We start from the raw sequence: 20,154 nt of genomic DNA on the forward strand, positions 1-20,154 counted from the left end.
TCAAAGCTACAAACCAAAACACCTCTGTTGTATAACTGAAATGTCAAGCATTAAAGAAAATTTGTCCAGTGACTCATACAGATCAGCTTTTTAGAGAGAGACATTAAAATGTTATTTTCTTCTTATGTCATTCATGTGCCTTAGCTCATTTTATACAGTTGAACTTAGTGACCTGTAAGATGTATATACAAATAACAGGACTAAAAGCAGCAAATCATTTTAGCTGTGAGCCTCATCTTAATAAAACCTTTTTATCAACTGTGAAGAAAGATATGTTAGCACTCTGAGATAAAAAAATATGTTTTTCCATTAGTTATAGAAAAATTGTCAAAATATGAACATCATTCTTGGGATTAAATGCTAAATATTACTGGTTTGTACTTGCACAGAGGACCATTATGTTAGCAATTTTTTTCACCAGTTATTCAGCTAATATACAAGCATTGCATTTGGAATTAAGTATATAAATATGAAATTATGTATATAAATAGAGGAATAAAACCTCACAGTTTAAAACAAAGAAAAAAACAAGCCAAGATAAAAGTTACCTCAAAAAATACATAAATGTAAACAGTGCTTACTAATTAAATTTCAAACAGCACAAAGTTTGCACTCATTCAAAAAATAAGCTGGGAAATGACAAGAATTATTTCAAAAAGCTCATTTAATCTGCAAGGCCTTAGTTTCTCTTAACTGCTTTTAGTCAATGGACTTCAGTACTTATGTTTGTCCAGACTGTATGTTCTGCTCATCATGCTGCACACATCAAAAGGCACTTCAGGAATTTATGCTTGAAAACAAAAGCAAACTTCAGCTTGAGAACAGGGGGAAGTTTCATTCCACAAGATTTGTACTAAATATTGAGTACTTCTTGGAGAGATACAGCCTTTCTATTACACTGAACATGATCAAGATTTAGCTTCTGGTGGGAAAAATATAAAAAAGAAAAAAGAAAAAAAATGTCTCAAGGACAGAGGAGCTCAGCTCTCAGATTTGAAGGAGCAGTATTTTATTCTCCATACCTGATGCTAGCTCAGAAGCAGGAGCACTCACCTCTGCCAGATAAGCTTCTTTACTTCTCAGGCAGTGATCTGGCAGCTTGTGCTACAGCACAGAGCAGCTCAAATCCATGCTTAGAGAACAAAAATTACAGAAATGGAGGCATCGATTGCCAAGAAAAGATTTTTGCTTATGAGTCCACCTTACAGCCTAATGAAATCTACTTTTCTTTGGGCTGGCTTGCACTGCTGGAAGATGTGAGCACTCCAGTCACATTCTGTTCTGAGGCTACTTTTCATCACAGCTGCTGTCAGATGGGCACAGAGCAGAAAGGCAGTGAAGGTATTTTTCAATGCAGGAGCAGGAGTAAACACCTGAAAGGTCAGGACCTCTTTCACAAACTATCATTGCAATTTTTCACAATTCTTTTTCTTTTGTTTTGGAGATACACAGCTGAGCTCCAGAGCATGGATATGGGTACAAATGTCCAATGTAGGAGCAAACACATTAAAGAGGCAAACCATCCTACAGCAGCCTGTCCAATCACTGCACTGATGCCATTTAAGCAACAGGCTGGCATGTGCCAGATGGCAGCACAGAGGGATGATACTCCATTCAAAGGAACACTCACTTTCCAGCCGTGTCCTGTATTAATGTTCAGTACTTGTTTTAATCTCACTGTGGAGATGAAGAACTTTGAGCCTAGTGAGGGACAGCTTTAAAAATGCACCCTGAAGTGCACCCAGTTTTCTGCTCTTCACCTCCATACTCATTGCTTCCCTGTGTCTGCCTGAATTTATTTTTATTGACTTCTCTGGAATAACAGATTGCATCAGAGTACGAGGAAACACAGTCACTATCCATCTCTCCATAATATTCTGGATAATTCTGAATACTTAAAATTTATGGATATCCAATTCAGAGCACTTTCCTAAGCCATTATCATATACTTTGCCAAAAGAATGAGACAACAGCTGGTTCCTGGTACATAATTGCCAATTCTGTCCGCTAATGAAGTATCCTGGGTAAAAGGAAGAATAACAATTCATTGGAGTGTAGTGTAGAGCTCCAGAAACGAGCAAGGACTTTGTGTTTCAGTGACAGGAATGGAAAATATCTGCTCCAGATGGAAACAAGATCCTCAGAGACTGGCTAAAAAAAAAAAATAAATAAAATTGAGGAGGCAGTCAGTCTCCGCAGTTCCTTATGATAAATGGGTCTCTGAAGTTCTTTGCTACAGACCTGAGTTATGTGAAAGGCCACAGTTTGTTTTAGGATCAGAAAAATATTTTGTGAAGGAAGCTATTTTGATCCAAGCAGGCTGATATTCACAGAGGACAGGAGACAACAATCTGAACCTACAGTTACATTGAGGAATTGTGAATGGTTTTTGCATAGTACACATGAACGGCATAGTTGAGAATTTAATGCAGGTGCATAAATAAGAATCTTATGCAGAACACTATATATGAAAATGTCAATCTGAAATGTAACTGGAGCAAAGGTACATATGAACTTTGAAGCATAGTCAATATGGAACATCCATGGACAAATAATCTGAATTATGGCTCTACAGATCATGCCATCACTACCACTTCCTAAACTGGAGCAACCCTGATAAAGAAGGCCTCTTTGCATAACTCTCTTTATTGACTCCTGAAAAGTATGACATGTATCATGACAAGTATCTGCTTCTAGAAGAGACTTTCACAGGGGACTCTCCATATCTAGAAGTTAAGTTTATTCAATATCTGTGAGCACCTAATATGATATGTGACCATTTTTCTGTACTCTCCATTACACAACAGCTGATAAAGTCCTTCAGATCAATTCATTTACCTTAATTTGTCCTTTTATCACTCATCCCAGAGTTCCTGGAACAAATGATCTCCCAGCTGAAATGAATGGAAATTAAAGGGCTTATTCTCTGCAAGTGCAAAGTCAACCATCAAATACATGGCAGGCAAAATGCAGTGGGACAGCAGGAAGTGAAAGTCTCCTTCAAAAAGTGCTACTAAGACATGGTCCACCTTCCCAGGGACCTCTAACATGATACTACAGAACAAATAACTCTTGAACAAACTCAACGTGACACAGAGGTAGAGGCAAAGACCTTTACAATATCAGGGTAGCTCCACTTCCCAATGTGATCAATATATACTAGAGAGGAGTAGCCTGAAAAACTGTAAAAATGCCACCAGTACCTAAAATCCAGGCGTTATTTGTCTTAGCACGGGGTTTTAATAAAATACCTTACACTGTATCCATTGAGTTAAACTTGTCTGGGACTTCTCTCTAGCACTGAGGCAAAAGGGAATGAAATGGTCTCAGTTTTACTCCAAACACTGTCATCCTCAAACAATGGCAGTCACATTCAAACAGCATGTTGCAGCATTGTCCAGTGGCTGTGATAACCCCTGGACTCTCGACACTATTAATTAGCACAAGCCAAAAGTATTGCTGAGTTGTCGTCAATGTTTGTTCACATATACAACTGGCTTTCACCAATTAAAAAATAAAAAAAAAAAGTCCCCAAACCAAACCAAGAAAGAAATCTCCTTGAGATATCTAATTAATATCATTTCTGTGTTGCAAGAACCTAAGGGTCCTTTTGCTTAAAGGCGAGTTCCTGCTTGCTACATCCCTGCTGTCTGCCCTGTGTGTGTTATTAGCTATAACACTGACAAAGGCACTTGACAGTACTTTAATTAAAGACTCTCCCAAATAAAGTTTAATTAAAAGCTATACTGTAGGGCTTGAACCTCCTCCATGTATGAAATATTCTCTTTTTTTTCAGAGGTGTATAAATAAATCAAGGATTTTTAGTTTTCTATTGCTTAAATGGATTTTGCTTTTCCAGTTTCATTAACAGTATGAAAGCACCAACCTACTCTTCTGATCACTGTTGGGAATGCATACTAATTAGATGTCCAATGCTAATTAAATTTCCTGATATAGGAAATCTATAGTAACTTCACAGCTCTTTTGTATCTTCAAAGGAGGGCTCCCACAGTCACCAATAGCAGAAAACAACAGAATATCAATCCATAGTTTCAGTCTTCTCTGAACTATTGAAGCAAAATTGAAAATAATGAAATCTTGAGTTTTAAGATCAAGAAAGAAGCACTACCTAAGAAAATAAGGTGAAGAAACACTCATCTGTATAACTGCTACACTGAATTCTTAAAAGATCAAAGACTACACATCCATCTATCCCAGAGCAGATGGGAGATCTCAATCATAGATTTTTTTGCTATCAATCATCTTGCTGCTTGAAATATTAACCATACTTTCTGCATAGCCATTACAGCTGTCTGTGTTGGCTTCCGATTTCCTCAGCTGGCTCTCAAGGAGTAGATATGCAAAAGAGGAAGGTTTGTTTCCTATTAAGTTACAGTTCTGCTATATCACAGACAAAACATACTTTGTCTATTTGACTAAACCCAAAAAAGCAGCAAAGTGTGGATAGATTAATGAAGTCACATCTTTTTTACTGGTCAAATATATGCTTTACAAAAAACAGTGGTAAAGCTGTTTGATTTATCCTTGTGAGCATATCTATAGAACAAGAAGCATATAATTTTGATGGAGTGTTTTTCTAATAAATTCACATCATCTACATAATTTGAATTATACAAGTCATAATTACATTATAATGCATCTATGTCATTAGAAAACTTTGTGCATATTTCAGATAAAAAATATGTAGTCACTGCATTATTAATTTGTTTACAAAAAATGGAAGTTAAATATATATATATAAATCCTAAAACTCTTCCAAAACAGCACCAAGACTGACCTAACACAGAGTTTATAGAATATATTTTAACACATGCCAATTTTTTCAGCTTTAATCAAATTCAGCTTTACAAGTACATCAATGACATAACTTTAAAATAACATAATTATTCACATTGAATCTTCACAGAAACTTCAACACCCATTACTATCTTTAAATTGGTAGTCTAATTTTCTGTCTTCCTGTTAATACTCTAAGATTGGCAGGTGCCTTCACTCAGCAGCTGCTCTAATCAAGGCTGTACAAGATTTAATGCTCTCCTGGTCACCATGTAATTCTACCTCACCAATTATTTAGAAATCTATTTATATTACACAGAATCACAGAGTAAGCTGAGTTGGAAGGGACCCTCAGGGATCACTGAGTTCAGCTCTAAGCCCTGCACAAGACCAACCCCAAGAGTCACACCATGTGCCTGAGTGCACTGTCCAAACGCTCCTTGAACTCCGTCAGGCTTGATGCTGTGGCCACTTCCCACAGACCAGGTGAATTCAGCTGCTCCTCAAGCCCCTTCACAGATCTCATGGCCCTCCTTTGGACACTCTATAATAATTTAATGCCTTTCTTAATATTGTGGTGCCCAAAACCACACACAGGACTCAAGGCGAGGCCGCCCCAGTTCAGAGCAGAGAAGGAAAATCGCCTCCCATGCTCAGCTGCTGATGCTGTGCCTGGTGCACCCCAGGACTATTTTTCCCTATGTGTCTGGGGTCTCCCTTTTGATGAACTTTAATTCTGATATTTTGCAACCATATTAGATTACATTGGTGGAGGGTCTGGTATCAGTTTATGATATATTCACCTATAATAATGCTTTTCATAGACACATCTATTTTATCCTTCTTAATCTCCAGGTTAATATGTATGATTCACAGGTAAAATTGCAACAATTTCACTAGTTTATGAAAAAATATAAACTTGACTGAATTACAGATAACAAGATGTGGAAACAGTTCCATCTTTTAAATCACATCTAAACATATTTGCACTATAATATTCTTAACTTCTACATTTTTGCAAACAAGTCCATGTTCAGCAGTGTTTTTTCTGATTTGTTCAGTTGGCCCCAGGGGAAACCTCCTCTATAACAGGGGCAACTATCAGTGGGGTTTTTTTTAAACTGCTTGAGTTAAGAAGGCAATGACAGCAAAAAGAAAATGGGAGTAAATAACTGCCCATTTGTCAAAACTATTTTCTATTCCTGAGGTGAAACAATAAAGAGCTAAGCTGGTTACAGACATGAGTTGCTGAAAACTTGTTCACATCTGCAATCAGTACTTGGAATTTGGCAGCCAGATTCTGCAGATATTCTGCCTCAGTCTAGACAGGTGTGTGCTCCCAATTAGGCATCAAAAGTCTGAAAGGGAATTTCTGTTGGCTTCTGTGTTTCTGGGTATTGAAACACAGGCTATTTTCTTAAATTTCCACTTGTCCATATCCATGCAGCACAAGGCTGGTGGTAAATAAGGAATCAGAGTGCAAGCAAGGAGATAAGAAACTATGAATATAGATAAATCATATGAGATGATGGAAACAAAATGGGAAAAAGAAAACGTTTTGCTTTGGCAAGGTCAAGGGAAAACAGAGTGATTAACTGAGAAGCCTAGATTGTATCTAACTTAAATATACTGAGTAAGTTTGAGACTATTTTCTAGGAATTCACAAATCATATGAGTTGTCACTGAATTCTCCATAGGATTTTTGAATGTCCTTACCCTCTGTGCAAGGCTGGCCACATTAATGATAAGCTGTGTATCTAAGGTATAACCACCATGTGTTAGAGAGACTGCTATTTGGATTTGGCTAAAACTTCCAGGATCAATAGAGACAATTATGTTCCAGTGCTTGCAAGCCTTCCCCAGCCTTGTTTAATTTATTAGCGTAATTGCAGCTAGGAAATTTAGATGTCTGCTAAGATATCTGATGCAGAGCAAAGGAATACAGAAAGAAATAATCCCATACCAACTCCAGGAGATAAGGACAGAAACCAAGAATAAATAAGGAAAAACAAGAATAAATCAGGATAAAGAACCTGACGGAAAGAGAAATGCATGACAGAGTAATCAAAACCAGAATGATCTATGGCATCCCATATATTTAATCTTTTAGCATTTAAAATTATCTCACGTTTCCCAACCCTCAGCACTCTTCTATTGTCATTAAGTGTTTGTGAAACTTGCAAGTGTAAACTTAAAGCATTTTAAAGTTTTATTTGGTCTCCAAAGTGAGTTATAAAAAAAGAATATTGGTGTATTACCACTTCAATTGAAAGACTTTAGAGATGTTGCTTATCATCTTAAATTCCTAATTCTTCAAGGTGATGTTACAATAGTACATAATGCTGCCATTTCTGAGGCACTTTGGCCTGTGTGACTGTTGAAATGAAAGAATATTACAGATGCAAATTCATATGAAGTAAATTAGAAAACATGCAAATTATACTAGCTGTGGAGCTCTCTTTTCATCCATTTGTGAAATCTGGCCCTTATTTGTCTTACACCAAAAAGAAACTTTAGTTTTACATGACCCGAGTACATCATACAGCATAGAGAATCAAGGAACATAAAGGAGCTGAAAATTTTAAACATTTTTGGTAAGCAGAAGTTTATTTCTTCTACTTTTTCATTGCTTCATCCAGTCTCCAAAGTTCTCAAAGATAACCATAAAGTTCTTAGATAGCTTCATTCATATTGAAAACGTTTATCTTTTTTCCCCTCCCTTTCTTCTGAATCTCCTTCTTTCCCTATCTACACTTACATGCTATCTCTTGCTGTCAACAACAATTCTTTTGGATCTTTTCAGGTGATACATTTTAGTGAAAACTGAGGCAAAAGAACAATTCAGTACTTTAGGATTTCCACAGTTTTCTTTCCAGGGGAACAACACTGTCCCTTACCTTACCTCCTCTATCTTTAACCTCCGTCCTACAAAACGATTTAACATTACCTGTAGTCTTTTTGCTGTTCTGGGCCAAGGTATTCTTGATTTTGCCCCAGTATTCCTGTGCCATTCATTCACCAAGGAATCAGATTGTATCCTTCCTATTGAACTATTTCATTTCATGGATCCCTAGCTTGAAACCTTCCAGATGATGTGCAAAGCCACAGCTGAAGGGAGTAGGCATTACCCTTTTAACGTATAGAGTACTATCTAAATCACGGTCTTACATTCCTAGAACATTTATTTCTCAAACGTTATTCTCAAAAAGAGTATTTTTAGCTTAAATTATGCTTATTTGCCATTTCTGTTTTCTATTAAGGTGGTAAAGCTATTATGTCATAAAAACCCCAGAACATATCCTGATTAAATACAAAGCAAACAGTAACTTGTGATTAAATTATAATATGTGTATTTAAAGCAGATTAAAACTGCAGAGTTTGGGGTATCTATTTAAAATTGAATCTAAATCAAACATACAAAAGAATCATCATGATAAAATATGGTTAATTTAAACAATATAAGGATGTATTTTAGGAAACAAATAGAACACAGTATATATTTTATACTTATGTGATTCAAGGCAAATATAATAGGGAGTCCCACTCTTTCAATTACCTTATTTTGTAATATTTGCATTCTTTTTTTACAGATTAATGCACTTCATTTAAAATGTGCATAACAAGTTGCTTAAGAAGTATAAATCTCAAATGTATAATGCATTAAAATATAAAAACTACTCAGAAGAGAGCTTTGAGGTATTAACTCTGAATTGTGAGTTATTCATAAGTTTACACTTCAAAATAGAGTACCAGCATATGAAGGGAAATGAAAGTGAAAGCATCTGGCTCATAATAAAACCTTTTAAAATATTTGCTTATTCAAACTTCACATTTTTTCTTTCAAATTTTTAATGATTTATGCAATTATTTAAACTGAGATTTGATTTAAAAAGCAATATAAGATTATTCTTTAAAAAATACACCTGTTCCTTCAGTGATCTTACATAATTTGAGTTATGAGGGTATAATACATTCCTTTTAAGTATTTGAAAACCAAGAAAAATTATATATTTTCTTGACTATCCTAATGAACTTGACAAGTCTGAAATATTGAACAGTTTAGAGATAAGAGATAATATTTTGAATTCATCCCTAGAAATGGTAAATAAATATTTTTGGATGATTATGTTTAAAAATAAAAACATTTATACAAAAATACAGTTGATTGGAAAGTAGCAAACAAAGATATCAACATCTGCCTCTATAGGAAGTATATATATAATGTATGCACCACAATACCTGTATATGCAAACTGAACAAGGTCCCACAGCGCATTGGGGTCTATGCCTTCCATTTTGATCTCTTCTTGCTTGGCTTCACAAACATCACTTGTAAACATGGCAGCAAAGTAGTCAGAGACAGAACTGAGGACAAGTCTGCAGAAAAAGTAAGAAACTGGTGTAACTTGCTTGGATATATGTATAATAAATGTCACATATTTATAAATTTCTTTAAAAATTATTTTTATAATAATTAATTAAATCATTCTGTATTTTGCTGCCAATGTGCATCAATTATCCTCCTAATATTTTTTAATTATTAGGAGGAATATATTATTAATGCATGTTGGCAGGAAAATACAGAATGACATTTGATTCTAATTTGGTTTTGCCTCCTGTGATATGAAGCAAATGGTACTTTAGCATATGACTATAAAACAGACATAGAAATTAGCTCTCAGTCTTTCTGATAATCTTCCAATCATGCAGATGTCCCAACTGTTAACAAGATAATCTCTCAGTATCAAATCATCAACTTCATATTGGCAGGCTTTTCATAATCCAGAGGTACTCCTCTTTGTTCCTAAAGGATTATTTGTTATAAACTTTAATAAGAGCATGTGACTTCAGACAATCTATATACCTACTAAATATAATCTGCTAAACTGTTAGTAGTTTAACATGCTACTCACTAAAAACATATAATAAAATCACTGTGTAATACAATGTTTTTGTTAACAAACCTGTCCAAGGAAAATATTTTGAAAATACCTACAAAATGTTCATAGCTTGCTGTTTAGGGATCTGATATAGATAAATCAATACCGCTGCAGTATCAGATACTACTGTAATTACTGGGGCTTTAAGTTAAGGCATTCTTCCAAATACCATCTACAGTGAAATTTTGATTTTGTTAGGACTGAATATTCACAGATGAACTTGAGATAGAAGTGTGGTACAGTTATAGATAGTGTACTATGTACTTCCATAAAGATGGTCACATTTCTGGATTAATTTGAAAACATAATGTACAAACCTATTAATACAAAAACACTACAATCACAAGTGGAGAACTTGGAAACCAAATGAAAAACAACTAGCCTTTTGTATATTGTTAGCTAGTTTGCTCAGGGCAAATTATTATGTTAAAAAATAGGGAAGATAAACAAGTTAATTCTTATCAGCCACCATGGTAATTGATTGTCTTTGCTCTCTTAGCTTACCCCGATAGCTAAGTAAATATGACAGCTTGAATTGACTTCGTAATTTTACAGTGCTTTAAGCTGCTATATTTTACCAGCAAGTAGGGCAGACTGAAGACATATATATGATCTTTGCCTCTAAGGATGGGAAATTATTAAATAGGTATAGTACTTTTATCATGTTTCATGTTGTGCTCAACTTCAGCAATCATGAATTTTAGAAGGAAACATCCTAATTCATAAACAATTCACATTTATATTTATGTAATGACTAAATGTCAAGGAATGACTACAAAAACATGAACTTAGAAATAGACTTTGGTGCTGCCACTAGAAACTCCTAATTTACTATTTTTTTCATCACTGAGAATAAAAAGGCAAATGTAGAAGTAAATGTTCCTATCTTATTTATATATTATTATATTTGTAAATCTCTTCTAGTACTTTTTCTGACCACTTATAAATAAGTGATTTTATTGTTAATTGATGCTTCAATAAAAGCACCACAAAAATCACAGAAAGGAAAAAACATGATGATTTTATATGAGATCAAAATTCTCACAGATATCAGAGATGAAATTTAGGTATGTGATGGAGATTTTCATTTGAGACCATTTCATTCATGGAGATTTAATTTAATTTCATTTTGCATTAGCTGTTGCTTCAGATTTACTAGCCATCATTTAAATTCAGCTATGGATACTCAATTTGATCACTTGCCAAAAGCAAGGCCAAAACCCTTGGCTGCATCCAAAAATTAAAAAGGAAAAATGACTGAACAGAAATTTTAATACACCAGCTAATGATCACTGAAAATATTTTCAAAAGGTAATATCTTGGATTTTAAATTCACATGATTTATATTCAGCAGTTACTTATATATATACTGTGTATATATATATATATATATATATATATAGTCAAATTAAAAACAAAAAACCCCAAAAAACAACAGAGGTAAGGCAGAAAATAAATAACAGAAGGATTAAATCTCTTTCACAGACTTCTATAAAAATGTGTGATTTTCCACAGTTTCTGTGAGGAAAGTCAAAGATGTTATCTAATGGATTTAATCTGCAATGGAGAATTCAGTCTACAAGAGCGCACAAGAGTCAGCCCAAAGTGGGAAAAATAAAGAAAAATAAATGAGACACATGTCAGGTCCTCAGCATTACCCATTTTTCTTAGAGGTTTATCCCTACTGGTTTGTACCACCTATCAAAGAAGATGGCTTAAATGAGCAGAAAGGTTCTGTGATGTAGCAGCTCACCTACAGAAGCAAAACAAGCTTTTGAACATAGTGATAAAAAAAAAAAAACAGGATTATTTTTTTAAGTGTCTTAGGTTAATCAATATTTAACAGAAATACTGAATCAGCTATTTCATCAACTTACTATAACCAAAAGACAAAGTTTCAAGACGCTAACTTTTGCCTTGGGAAGTGCTCCGCAAGTTGAACTGAAGAAAGGGGAACTTGCTAATTACACTTGATTCTGAAAGGTGACACCTTTTGTAAATCTTTATTGTATTCCAGGGTTGAGATGGAAGATCAAAAGTGAGAAATCAAAGAGATCAATTAATTTGTAATGATCTGCTGCTTTTTGTAGTTCAGAAGACTCCAAACAGCCCTAAATCTTGGTTTAAAGGCATGTTGACCTATTAATCAAGAAAGGTCAGGTGGCTGAGGATGTCACCTTTTCAACTTCAGATCTGGCAGTGAGAATACATAATAAACTCTTTCATCCTTGAGACTCATAGCAGGTAACTCATGGCTTAAAATGAGTTTGTGAACCCAGAAAGATTTTCTCCTGATTAAGAGACATCTTTGTCTTTACAACTAATTTCAGCCTGATCAATTTGTGGTTTCTTTTGTACGTAACCCATATGACTGATTAGAGTTGTGACCTTTTTTCCCAGGATAGCAAGTTTTATTTTAGTTTATAGAATATTTATTTAGTTTATAGAATATTTCTTAGTTAATTTATTTAGTTTATAGAATATTTCTTTGCTACTTTCACAACTATTTTCATATACACTTTTTATAGAGAATTGCCTGACCACTGATGATGCATTTACTAATTAAAAGAAGTAAACAAACCTTGATCCCTTAAAATCTTTAAGAAAACTCTTACAATATTTTACTTCCAACTGAGTAGAATATCAGATGTAATTTGCACTAAAAAATCGTAGGCGAGACACTATTTTTTCTCCATGCATATTATGCTAATACACATAGGAACTGAATATTCTCGAGAACTGAGCCCAGGAGAATCTCATGAGGTTTAACTGGACCAAGTGCAAGGTGCTGCACCTGGGTTAGGGCAACCCCCAGTATCAATACAGGCTGAGGGATGAATGGACAGAGAGCAGCCCTGCTGAGACTGTCTTGGTGATGCTTCTGGATGAGAGACTGGAATGCACACTCACAGCAGCCCAGAAAGCCAAACATGTTCTGGGCTGCATCAAAACAGCGGGGACCAGCAGGGTGAGGGAGGAGATTCTGCCCCTCTACTCTGCTTTGGTGAGACCCCACTTGGAGTACTGCATACAAACAGCTTTCATTTACAAAGATTCTAGCGAAAAAATTATAATATTTGGAATTTTTCCACACTACATTTTAATTTTCATTGACCTTTTGTCAGATGGCCTTGTGAAAGTATGTATATATATATATGTATCTGCAGACATCAGACATATATATGCATTCATAAGTATTACTTATTTTAAAAAGCTGCATAAGTATTACTTATTTTAAGTTCTGAGTTCTGAAAGGAATAAAATCTCACATTCAATAAATACTGGTATAATTCACAGCATAGGAAGGACATCAACCTCTTAGAGCGAGTCACCAAAATGGTTAGGGGGATGGAGCATCTCTCCCATAGGAAAAGATTGAGGGAATTTGGCTTTTTCAGCCTAGAAAAGAGAAGACTTAGGGATTACTTAATTGCTGCCTTTCAGTACCTGAAGGAGCCTTTAAAGAAAGTGGAGAGGGACTCTTTATATGGTCATGCAGTGATAGGACAAGGGAGAATGATTTCAAAGTAAAAGAGTAGGCTCTTTCACCCTTCAAAGTCCATTTCAGTTACTGCACCTTTTTCCAGTCCATAAAGTAATAGCATTAGTATTCTGGTTTAATACAGTAATAAAATATGTCTAGCTGGAAAGGACCTTTAAGGCTCCTAAAACAAAAATAAAGCATGTGATTAAGCCCATGATTAGATGCTCCTTGAACTCTTACCACTTCCATCGGAGGACTGTTGGAACAACTTACCATCCTTCTGCTGAAGAACCTTTTTCTAATATCCAATCTGAACTTCCCCTGACTTCAATCCATTTCCTTGGGTCCTGTCCCTGGTCACCAGACAGATGAGATCACCACCTCCCCTTCTGCTGCTCCCCTCAAGGAAGCTGTAGACTGAGGTCATCCCTCAGCCTTCTTTTCTGTAGGATGAACGAGCCCAGTGACCTCAGCTCCTCTCCTTATCCATTTTTCCTTCAAAACCTTTCACCACCTTGGATGCCCTCCTCTGGACACACTCCAACAGTGTGATATCCGTATATTGCGGCTCCCAGAACTGCGCACAACACTCAAGGTGTACCAGCACAGAGCAGAGAGAGGCAATCACCCCTTGATGGGCTGGTGATGTTGTGCCTGGTGCTTCCCAGGGCGTGGTTGGCCCTTTGCTGCCAGGGCACTGCAGACTCTCATTCAACTTACCAGCAACCCAAACCCTCGTTTCAAGATTATCAATCAAGGTTACAATTTAAAGCTCATCTAAATTGCCGTGCTGCTCCTCTGATAGCAGGAATTTTTGCTGTTGTTGTTGTTCTTTCCCAACTATATTACTTGAATTAATTATTTTTAAACTCACAGACAGTGGGTTGTGTTAAACAACTCTGTTCAGATGATACAGGAAGTTCCTCAAATCTTACAGATATCTGGGAATAACATAGAGCTGCTGTACTGCTTTTAGTCTGTGTTTTCCACATGGATCTGTTACTGACTAGTGACAGAAAACAGGTCTTCAGACTGTTATGTGCATCTTCAGACTAATGTGCATTTTTCCTCTTTCACTCCCTGCTTCTAGACTTTCCTTCCTTCCTTCTCTGCCTGGTTCTCCTTTCTTTTCTGCCTAGTTCTTTATTCTTTCATCTTGCCTTTCAGCTAAACTTTCTCCATTAATGTTTTCCTCATTTTACTACTACTGGTTTTTTAACTTTGTACCTCTGCAGTAGCACTCAAGATGCATTGAAAAAAGTTGGTACCATCCAAGGCAGTGAAACAGACCACGCTAACTACATTTTGTTGAAGGAGTAATATTAAATTCAGATACTAGTAGAAATATTTGGGTAACCCTAATAAAGTATTTCTTTGTTTCATATGTTATTGGTAATTCTCCAATAGTTCTGTACTACCTTTTCTGCCATGGTGGGAGTCTCCCATGATCCTTTTCTTGATTATTGGAAAGAAAAACTTTATTTTTTGATATTAAGAGAAAACAGAAGATAAAAACTTGTATTTCTCATTATACACTAAACTATACCTGACTACATTATAACAACAACAAAAGTAGATTTCTTGTTTTCTCAACAAGTGCAATGGAAGTCAGAACTGTAAGCTGAGTATGTAACTCCCCTTCGACATCTTCTTTGCATTTTCTGGTTTTATTGAATTTTCTGTTTTATTGAATTGAATCTCCGTTATATGGTAGTGTTTTAATTGGATAGGGGCAGGTGGATTTAAGCCTTATATAACATTTGTTCTTCTTTTGTTTCCCTTCAGCATAGAGTTCCTATCTTGTTTTGTGCAGCATTACTAGTCAAAACGTCATAATAAACTACAGTCTTAGTTTAGAGATGCTCTAACATTTCTGCAGTCCTAGATGGAAGTTTTAATGAACTTCCAGCAAAAATATTAAGATCCATCTATCATTTGCAGTGACTTTAACGCTTTTCTTCCCAGGACTTTTGATGCTTCTTCAGCAGCTGTAGAATACCGCATTTCAAGCACAGCTATCTAAAACCAGTGCAATTAATGTAAATTGCCTTCACTCAAGACCACTAAATCATTGATGGCAAACACATACTTAATTTTATGTTGACCCATGTGATTATTACTTGATTAACAATTTTCATTTACTCTGATAGTGCCACTATATTTCTGAACAATATTTACTTCCTAAATGCACAACAGAAGTACATGGAAAATGAAAGCAGAGATGAATGATGCAGGAGAAATATAGAAACATTGCGTCAATGTAAAAAAATTGAATTAGAGAGGCCCAAAGGTCAGGCACAGATGAAGACAGCAAGGGATTTGATAGGAAAGAAGAGTTTCTGTAAATACCTTGGAAGCAAATGCAAAACTTTTGAAAGATTTTGTGCACTGCTCAAAAAAGCTTTATTTGGCACAGTCTTTTGTTTATTATGTTTGGAGGACAAGTTTAAAGTGAAATACCAGAGTAAGCTCTACAATATTACTGAAGGACCACTCTCTCCTATCTGTAATGCGTCATGAGAATTGCAGGAGGTTTCTAAGGACTGGAAAATTCAATTTTCATGTAAATCCCTAAGAAGAAGGATGTAGCTACACATAGACTTGTTCGCCTCACCAAGATCATGGAGCAAATTTGCCTGGATGACACATCCTGCACCACTAAAAACAGTGAGGATAATAAAAACTGGAACAAGAGAAGAACGTCCACAAGAGATGATAATTAAAAATTAACTATGTATGACCTCAATGGTCTAACCTTGCAGTTGACCCTGCTTTGAGCAGGGAAAGTTGAATCTGTAATTTCTAGGATTTTAATGACTACAGTAAAAGAAGCAGCTCACTGTGCTTGTCCAGATACACCTGTCTAAACAAACATAGAATAAACACTACCAAAACTTTTCCAGTTATTTGAGATTTGGAATTTTGACTGCAGACCACAGAGAAGTAGAAAATTACATGTAAAGGTGTCCAAAGGTTTATTAGAAAATCTAAATAGGATTAGGGGTATTATTTCATGGTTAGTCTTCTTATTAGGGCATGTTTTCAGCTCAGGATTTATATACATTGTAGAACTGAAATGACAAATGTGAAATTAATTTTACTACTAAAAGGTATGCATCCAAACTTGAAAAGTGGAATTAAAAATAGGGGAAATGAAAGAAGCTAATTTACAAAACCCTATTATTTAAATATATGAATGAAGTTTCTGTCTGGTTTTACGTCTTAGCATTTGGAAAATAACTTTGGCTCTCCAGTCTTATATATTGCATTTTTTTTCTTTTACTCACTATTGTAGGAGTTGAAATATGGACTATTCAGCTTCTTTATTTAACAGGAATAATCTCTGTGTCCATATTCACTCAGGGCAAAAGGAACTTTGTAAGGTCCAAGTTGTTAAGATGCCCTTAGAGTATTCTTCTGCACGAAGTTAATTTGTGAGTTCAGAATTGCACTGGCTGTTTTTCTGACTTCCTGCTGGGAAACCATAATCCTGCTCTGAATTTAGTATCTCACCAGAGAAATCAGGATGCAAGCAGGAAATAGATTACTCTTGGTTTGCAGCCTTATGCAGAGTTCAGATGTAAAAATACTTGCTCACCTGGAAATTCTGAATTATTCTCTGTATTTTAATCTAAACTCTAGGACCATATTTTTATTTTCATGCATTAAATGAAAACCTATTTCTGAGATGAAAATCCCAATGAAGAAGAACTATTTTAAGTTTAATTTTTATCCAAAACCAAGTTTCATAAATACTAGCTGCTTCAATACCAGATAATCTTACAGAATTTTCGAAATTAAAGTGTTCAAGAATTTTTATCCCAATAATTATAATTAAAAGTAAATAAGAATTTTTTAGTTCATTGAAAGGCACAGGTCATAGGAAGAAAGTCTTCAGTATTCTATTCTAAGTGTCTGAGAGAATGTACAACAGACTTATCACAGGGTCAGGATCTTAAGCTAGAAATGATTCTGTTCAGTGTAGCTGTACAGCACCCCATTTCAGAAATTCACATTCTCTTCACATAAGAATAGCATCACAGCAGGGAGAATTGTTAGTCATACTCACCCATCAGTTTGCTAGTTGAGTGCTACTTGAACTTTAGAAAGCTGTACAAAAAACCCTCACCTTCAAAGCCCCAACCTTCAAACTCACCTTTTCCAGCCACTTACACTTGTGTTTAAAGAAAGAGGAAATAATCGTAAGGGGCAACAGGAAACACTGCTCTAAGAAATACACATACCCAAACCACTACCTTTTGTAATTTCAGTTCTTTATGCCAATCTCCTACCTGTGTGCAGGTATCTTGCGGTCCCCAGCAATCAGGATAACATCACAGAGCTGCTGCTGCTTCAGGTAGCTCTCCATTTTCCTGAAGGTTTGCTCTGCGTGGTGAACAGCCTGGTAGAATTCCTCGGAGCTGCAGGAATCCATGTCACAGTGGGGTGGCAAGGGGTGGCTGGCTCCTGACAGTCTGCAAACAACAAGAGAAACTCCAGGTTGGTAAGATGTGACCAAGTGTTGACTCCATCACAGCTTCTAGAACCTGACACACGCAAATCAATGCATCCTTTCCCTGTTCTCATCACTGGAAGTACAAGATAGAAAAATCTTACTGCATTGGGAGAGAAATGGAAAAGGCAATCCTATCTTTCCACTGATTGTGAGCAGTTCAAATTTCTCTCAAATTTCTAGTTTACTTTCTCAAATTCACATTCATTTTGCTCCCCTTGGGGAAGAAAAATAAAACTCTAATTGACTTAATTTGTAATGAATCCTGATTACTTTCCCAATGAAGAATTACATACTTAATTTTAATAAAAATATTTATTAATAAAAACTGAATTTAGCCTGCAAAGATAACGATGTCTACATTTAAAAAGAAAAAAAAAAAAAAAAACAAAAACCAAAGAATAAACAGGAGAAAAATGTTTTGTTTTGTTTTTCGCTATATAGACATCTATTCCTAGTTTGAAGTTACTCAGTTCAGTGTTGCAGTAGAAACTCAGTGTCAGGAAGCACTAGTCCTTGAGGAAATTATGAAACTATGATAGAATTTTGAAAGAGTTCTCAACATAGATGATACCTTCTCTTTTAAAAATATGTAATGAGATGGATTTAAATGAAAGCCTTAAGATTATATGTATGACTTATAGTGCTGAAAATGAAGGATTTCACAGATGAAGCTGATTTTTTATTCTTCAATAGATATATACAAAAGATTTCCATAATCAATAAAAGAGCAATAGACAACTTATCTTAGTCCAGCATATGAAACAATATTATAAATTAATTCAAAACAATCTCATTTTATATATTCAATTGAAATAGAAATATTAAAGAACACATAAAAACCATTTATTATTTACAACAATAATACAACAGTTTCCTTACTCAAGGTTTGAATTCAGTAGGTATTACACTCAAAAAAAATTATATTGAAAGATGTGTAAGAAAATGCAGTCTGCATTCCTGGTGCAGGGAAAAAAATTGAAAAGTGCATAAAAATAATCTTAAACATCAGAATGAAATGCAGCTATAAAAATATAAATAATAAAAAAACCCCTACTTTCTTGAGACATGCTAGTGATTTGCTTCTGAATGATGTTTTGTACAAAAGTGTCCCACATAGTCTCCTACAGTCACTGCACAGGGCTCAGCAGGTTTAAGGAGGAAGGGCTGATCCATCTTTCCATCACAGGAATCACTAGGCTTCACGGCACTCCTTTAAAGTAGCCGGAATCCTGCATAATTGAAGGTGACATGCGGGTAATTTCCCAGGGAACCAGCACAGCTACTTCTGTATCTCACTCCCCCATCACCTATTCTATGCCATGTACAGGTACTAATTAACAGAATCAGTTATGATTTAAAATTAAGTATAGTGAAGTTAACTTCACTTAAAATTCATTTAAAATAAGTAAACTAACTTTTTTAACATTAAGTTGGATAGCAAAAAATTATCAGTTGGTTTAAATTAGTCGATATTTTTATTTTTACACTGCAAAGGTTTTCATACACCTGAGCCTGTATATAGGAAACTGAACTGGCAAAATGTTACTAAATGTGATTTCTCAACAGAAGCAGTTACAAAATGATGATTTAGAAAGAAACATTTGCCTAATTCTGTTACAGGTAATATTGTTATACTGTCAAGTACTTAATGCCAGATATTTCCTCCTGGATAAAACAAACACATTCATTCTGTGAGTGACGTAATTTGCATACGTATTTCTATCCAATCTGGATTCCAACCATGTTGATTAGATATCCAAGTTTATTTTCATATCTTTGGTTGATCAACTGATGCTTTCCCACAAAACTACTGACAGACCTAAGCTCATTAGAATGGGCAGTGGGCAGATATTTCAGCTATTTTTTTTCTTTTTCTTTTCCATTTTATGTTTGTAGCCATACATAGATTTCTTTAGTTTTATTGCTGGAGAACTAGAATGTCAAATAATTTACAAGAAATAAATTAATGCCTAATAAATGAGGTTGATAGGTTTAAACAGACATGTTTCTTCCTCTCCTTTAGAGAATTAAGTGACAACAGCAGTTCTAAGAAAGGAAAGTAACAGGAAAGAGCAGATCTTAATGGGTTCATACTGTTTGTTAGTTCAGGAGGTAGAGCTAGGTCAGCTTAAATTTGAACAGATAGGATACTAGTCCTGAATCTTTTTGCCTATTTAAAATGCTGTCTTTCCCAGGTCAGAAGAAGAGAACTATCCTGACTGAATTTATGCTGGTCCTGTGAACTAAGATTACACTGTTATAAGCTTAGTCTATTTTGTTCTTGAATTGCTAGGCAGTGTTTGCCACAAATTTTGCTTTCTCCTGCTAGCCATTTATAAGCAACACTTTCTACCCACTAACTCAGTGTTTCTGTCACTTTGCCAGTCAATAAATGCTCAAAAGCAAGCCACCAAAAAC

General features: G+C 35.2%; 1 protein-coding gene across 1 annotated transcript in view; it reads right to left on the reverse strand.

The window, feature by feature from the left end:
* The window catches only part of KLHL1 (kelch like family member 1), a 185,086-nt gene that overhangs the window by 109,664 nt on the left and 55,268 nt on the right, over nt 1-20,154 (reverse strand). The window contains exons 2-3 of the mRNA XM_063149415.1: nt 17,513-17,695; nt 9,037-9,173 (exon numbers count right to left, since the gene is read on the reverse strand). Coding sequence (XP_063005485.1) covers nt 9,037-9,173; nt 17,513-17,695 — 320 coding nt within the window. The remainder of the gene's footprint in view (nt 1-9,036; nt 9,174-17,512; nt 17,696-20,154) is intronic.

Source organism: Melospiza melodia, chromosome 2, assembly GCF_035770615.1.
Source record: "Melospiza melodia melodia isolate bMelMel2 chromosome 2, bMelMel2.pri, whole genome shotgun sequence".
NCBI lineage: Eukaryota > Metazoa > Chordata > Aves > Passeriformes > Passerellidae > Melospiza > Melospiza melodia.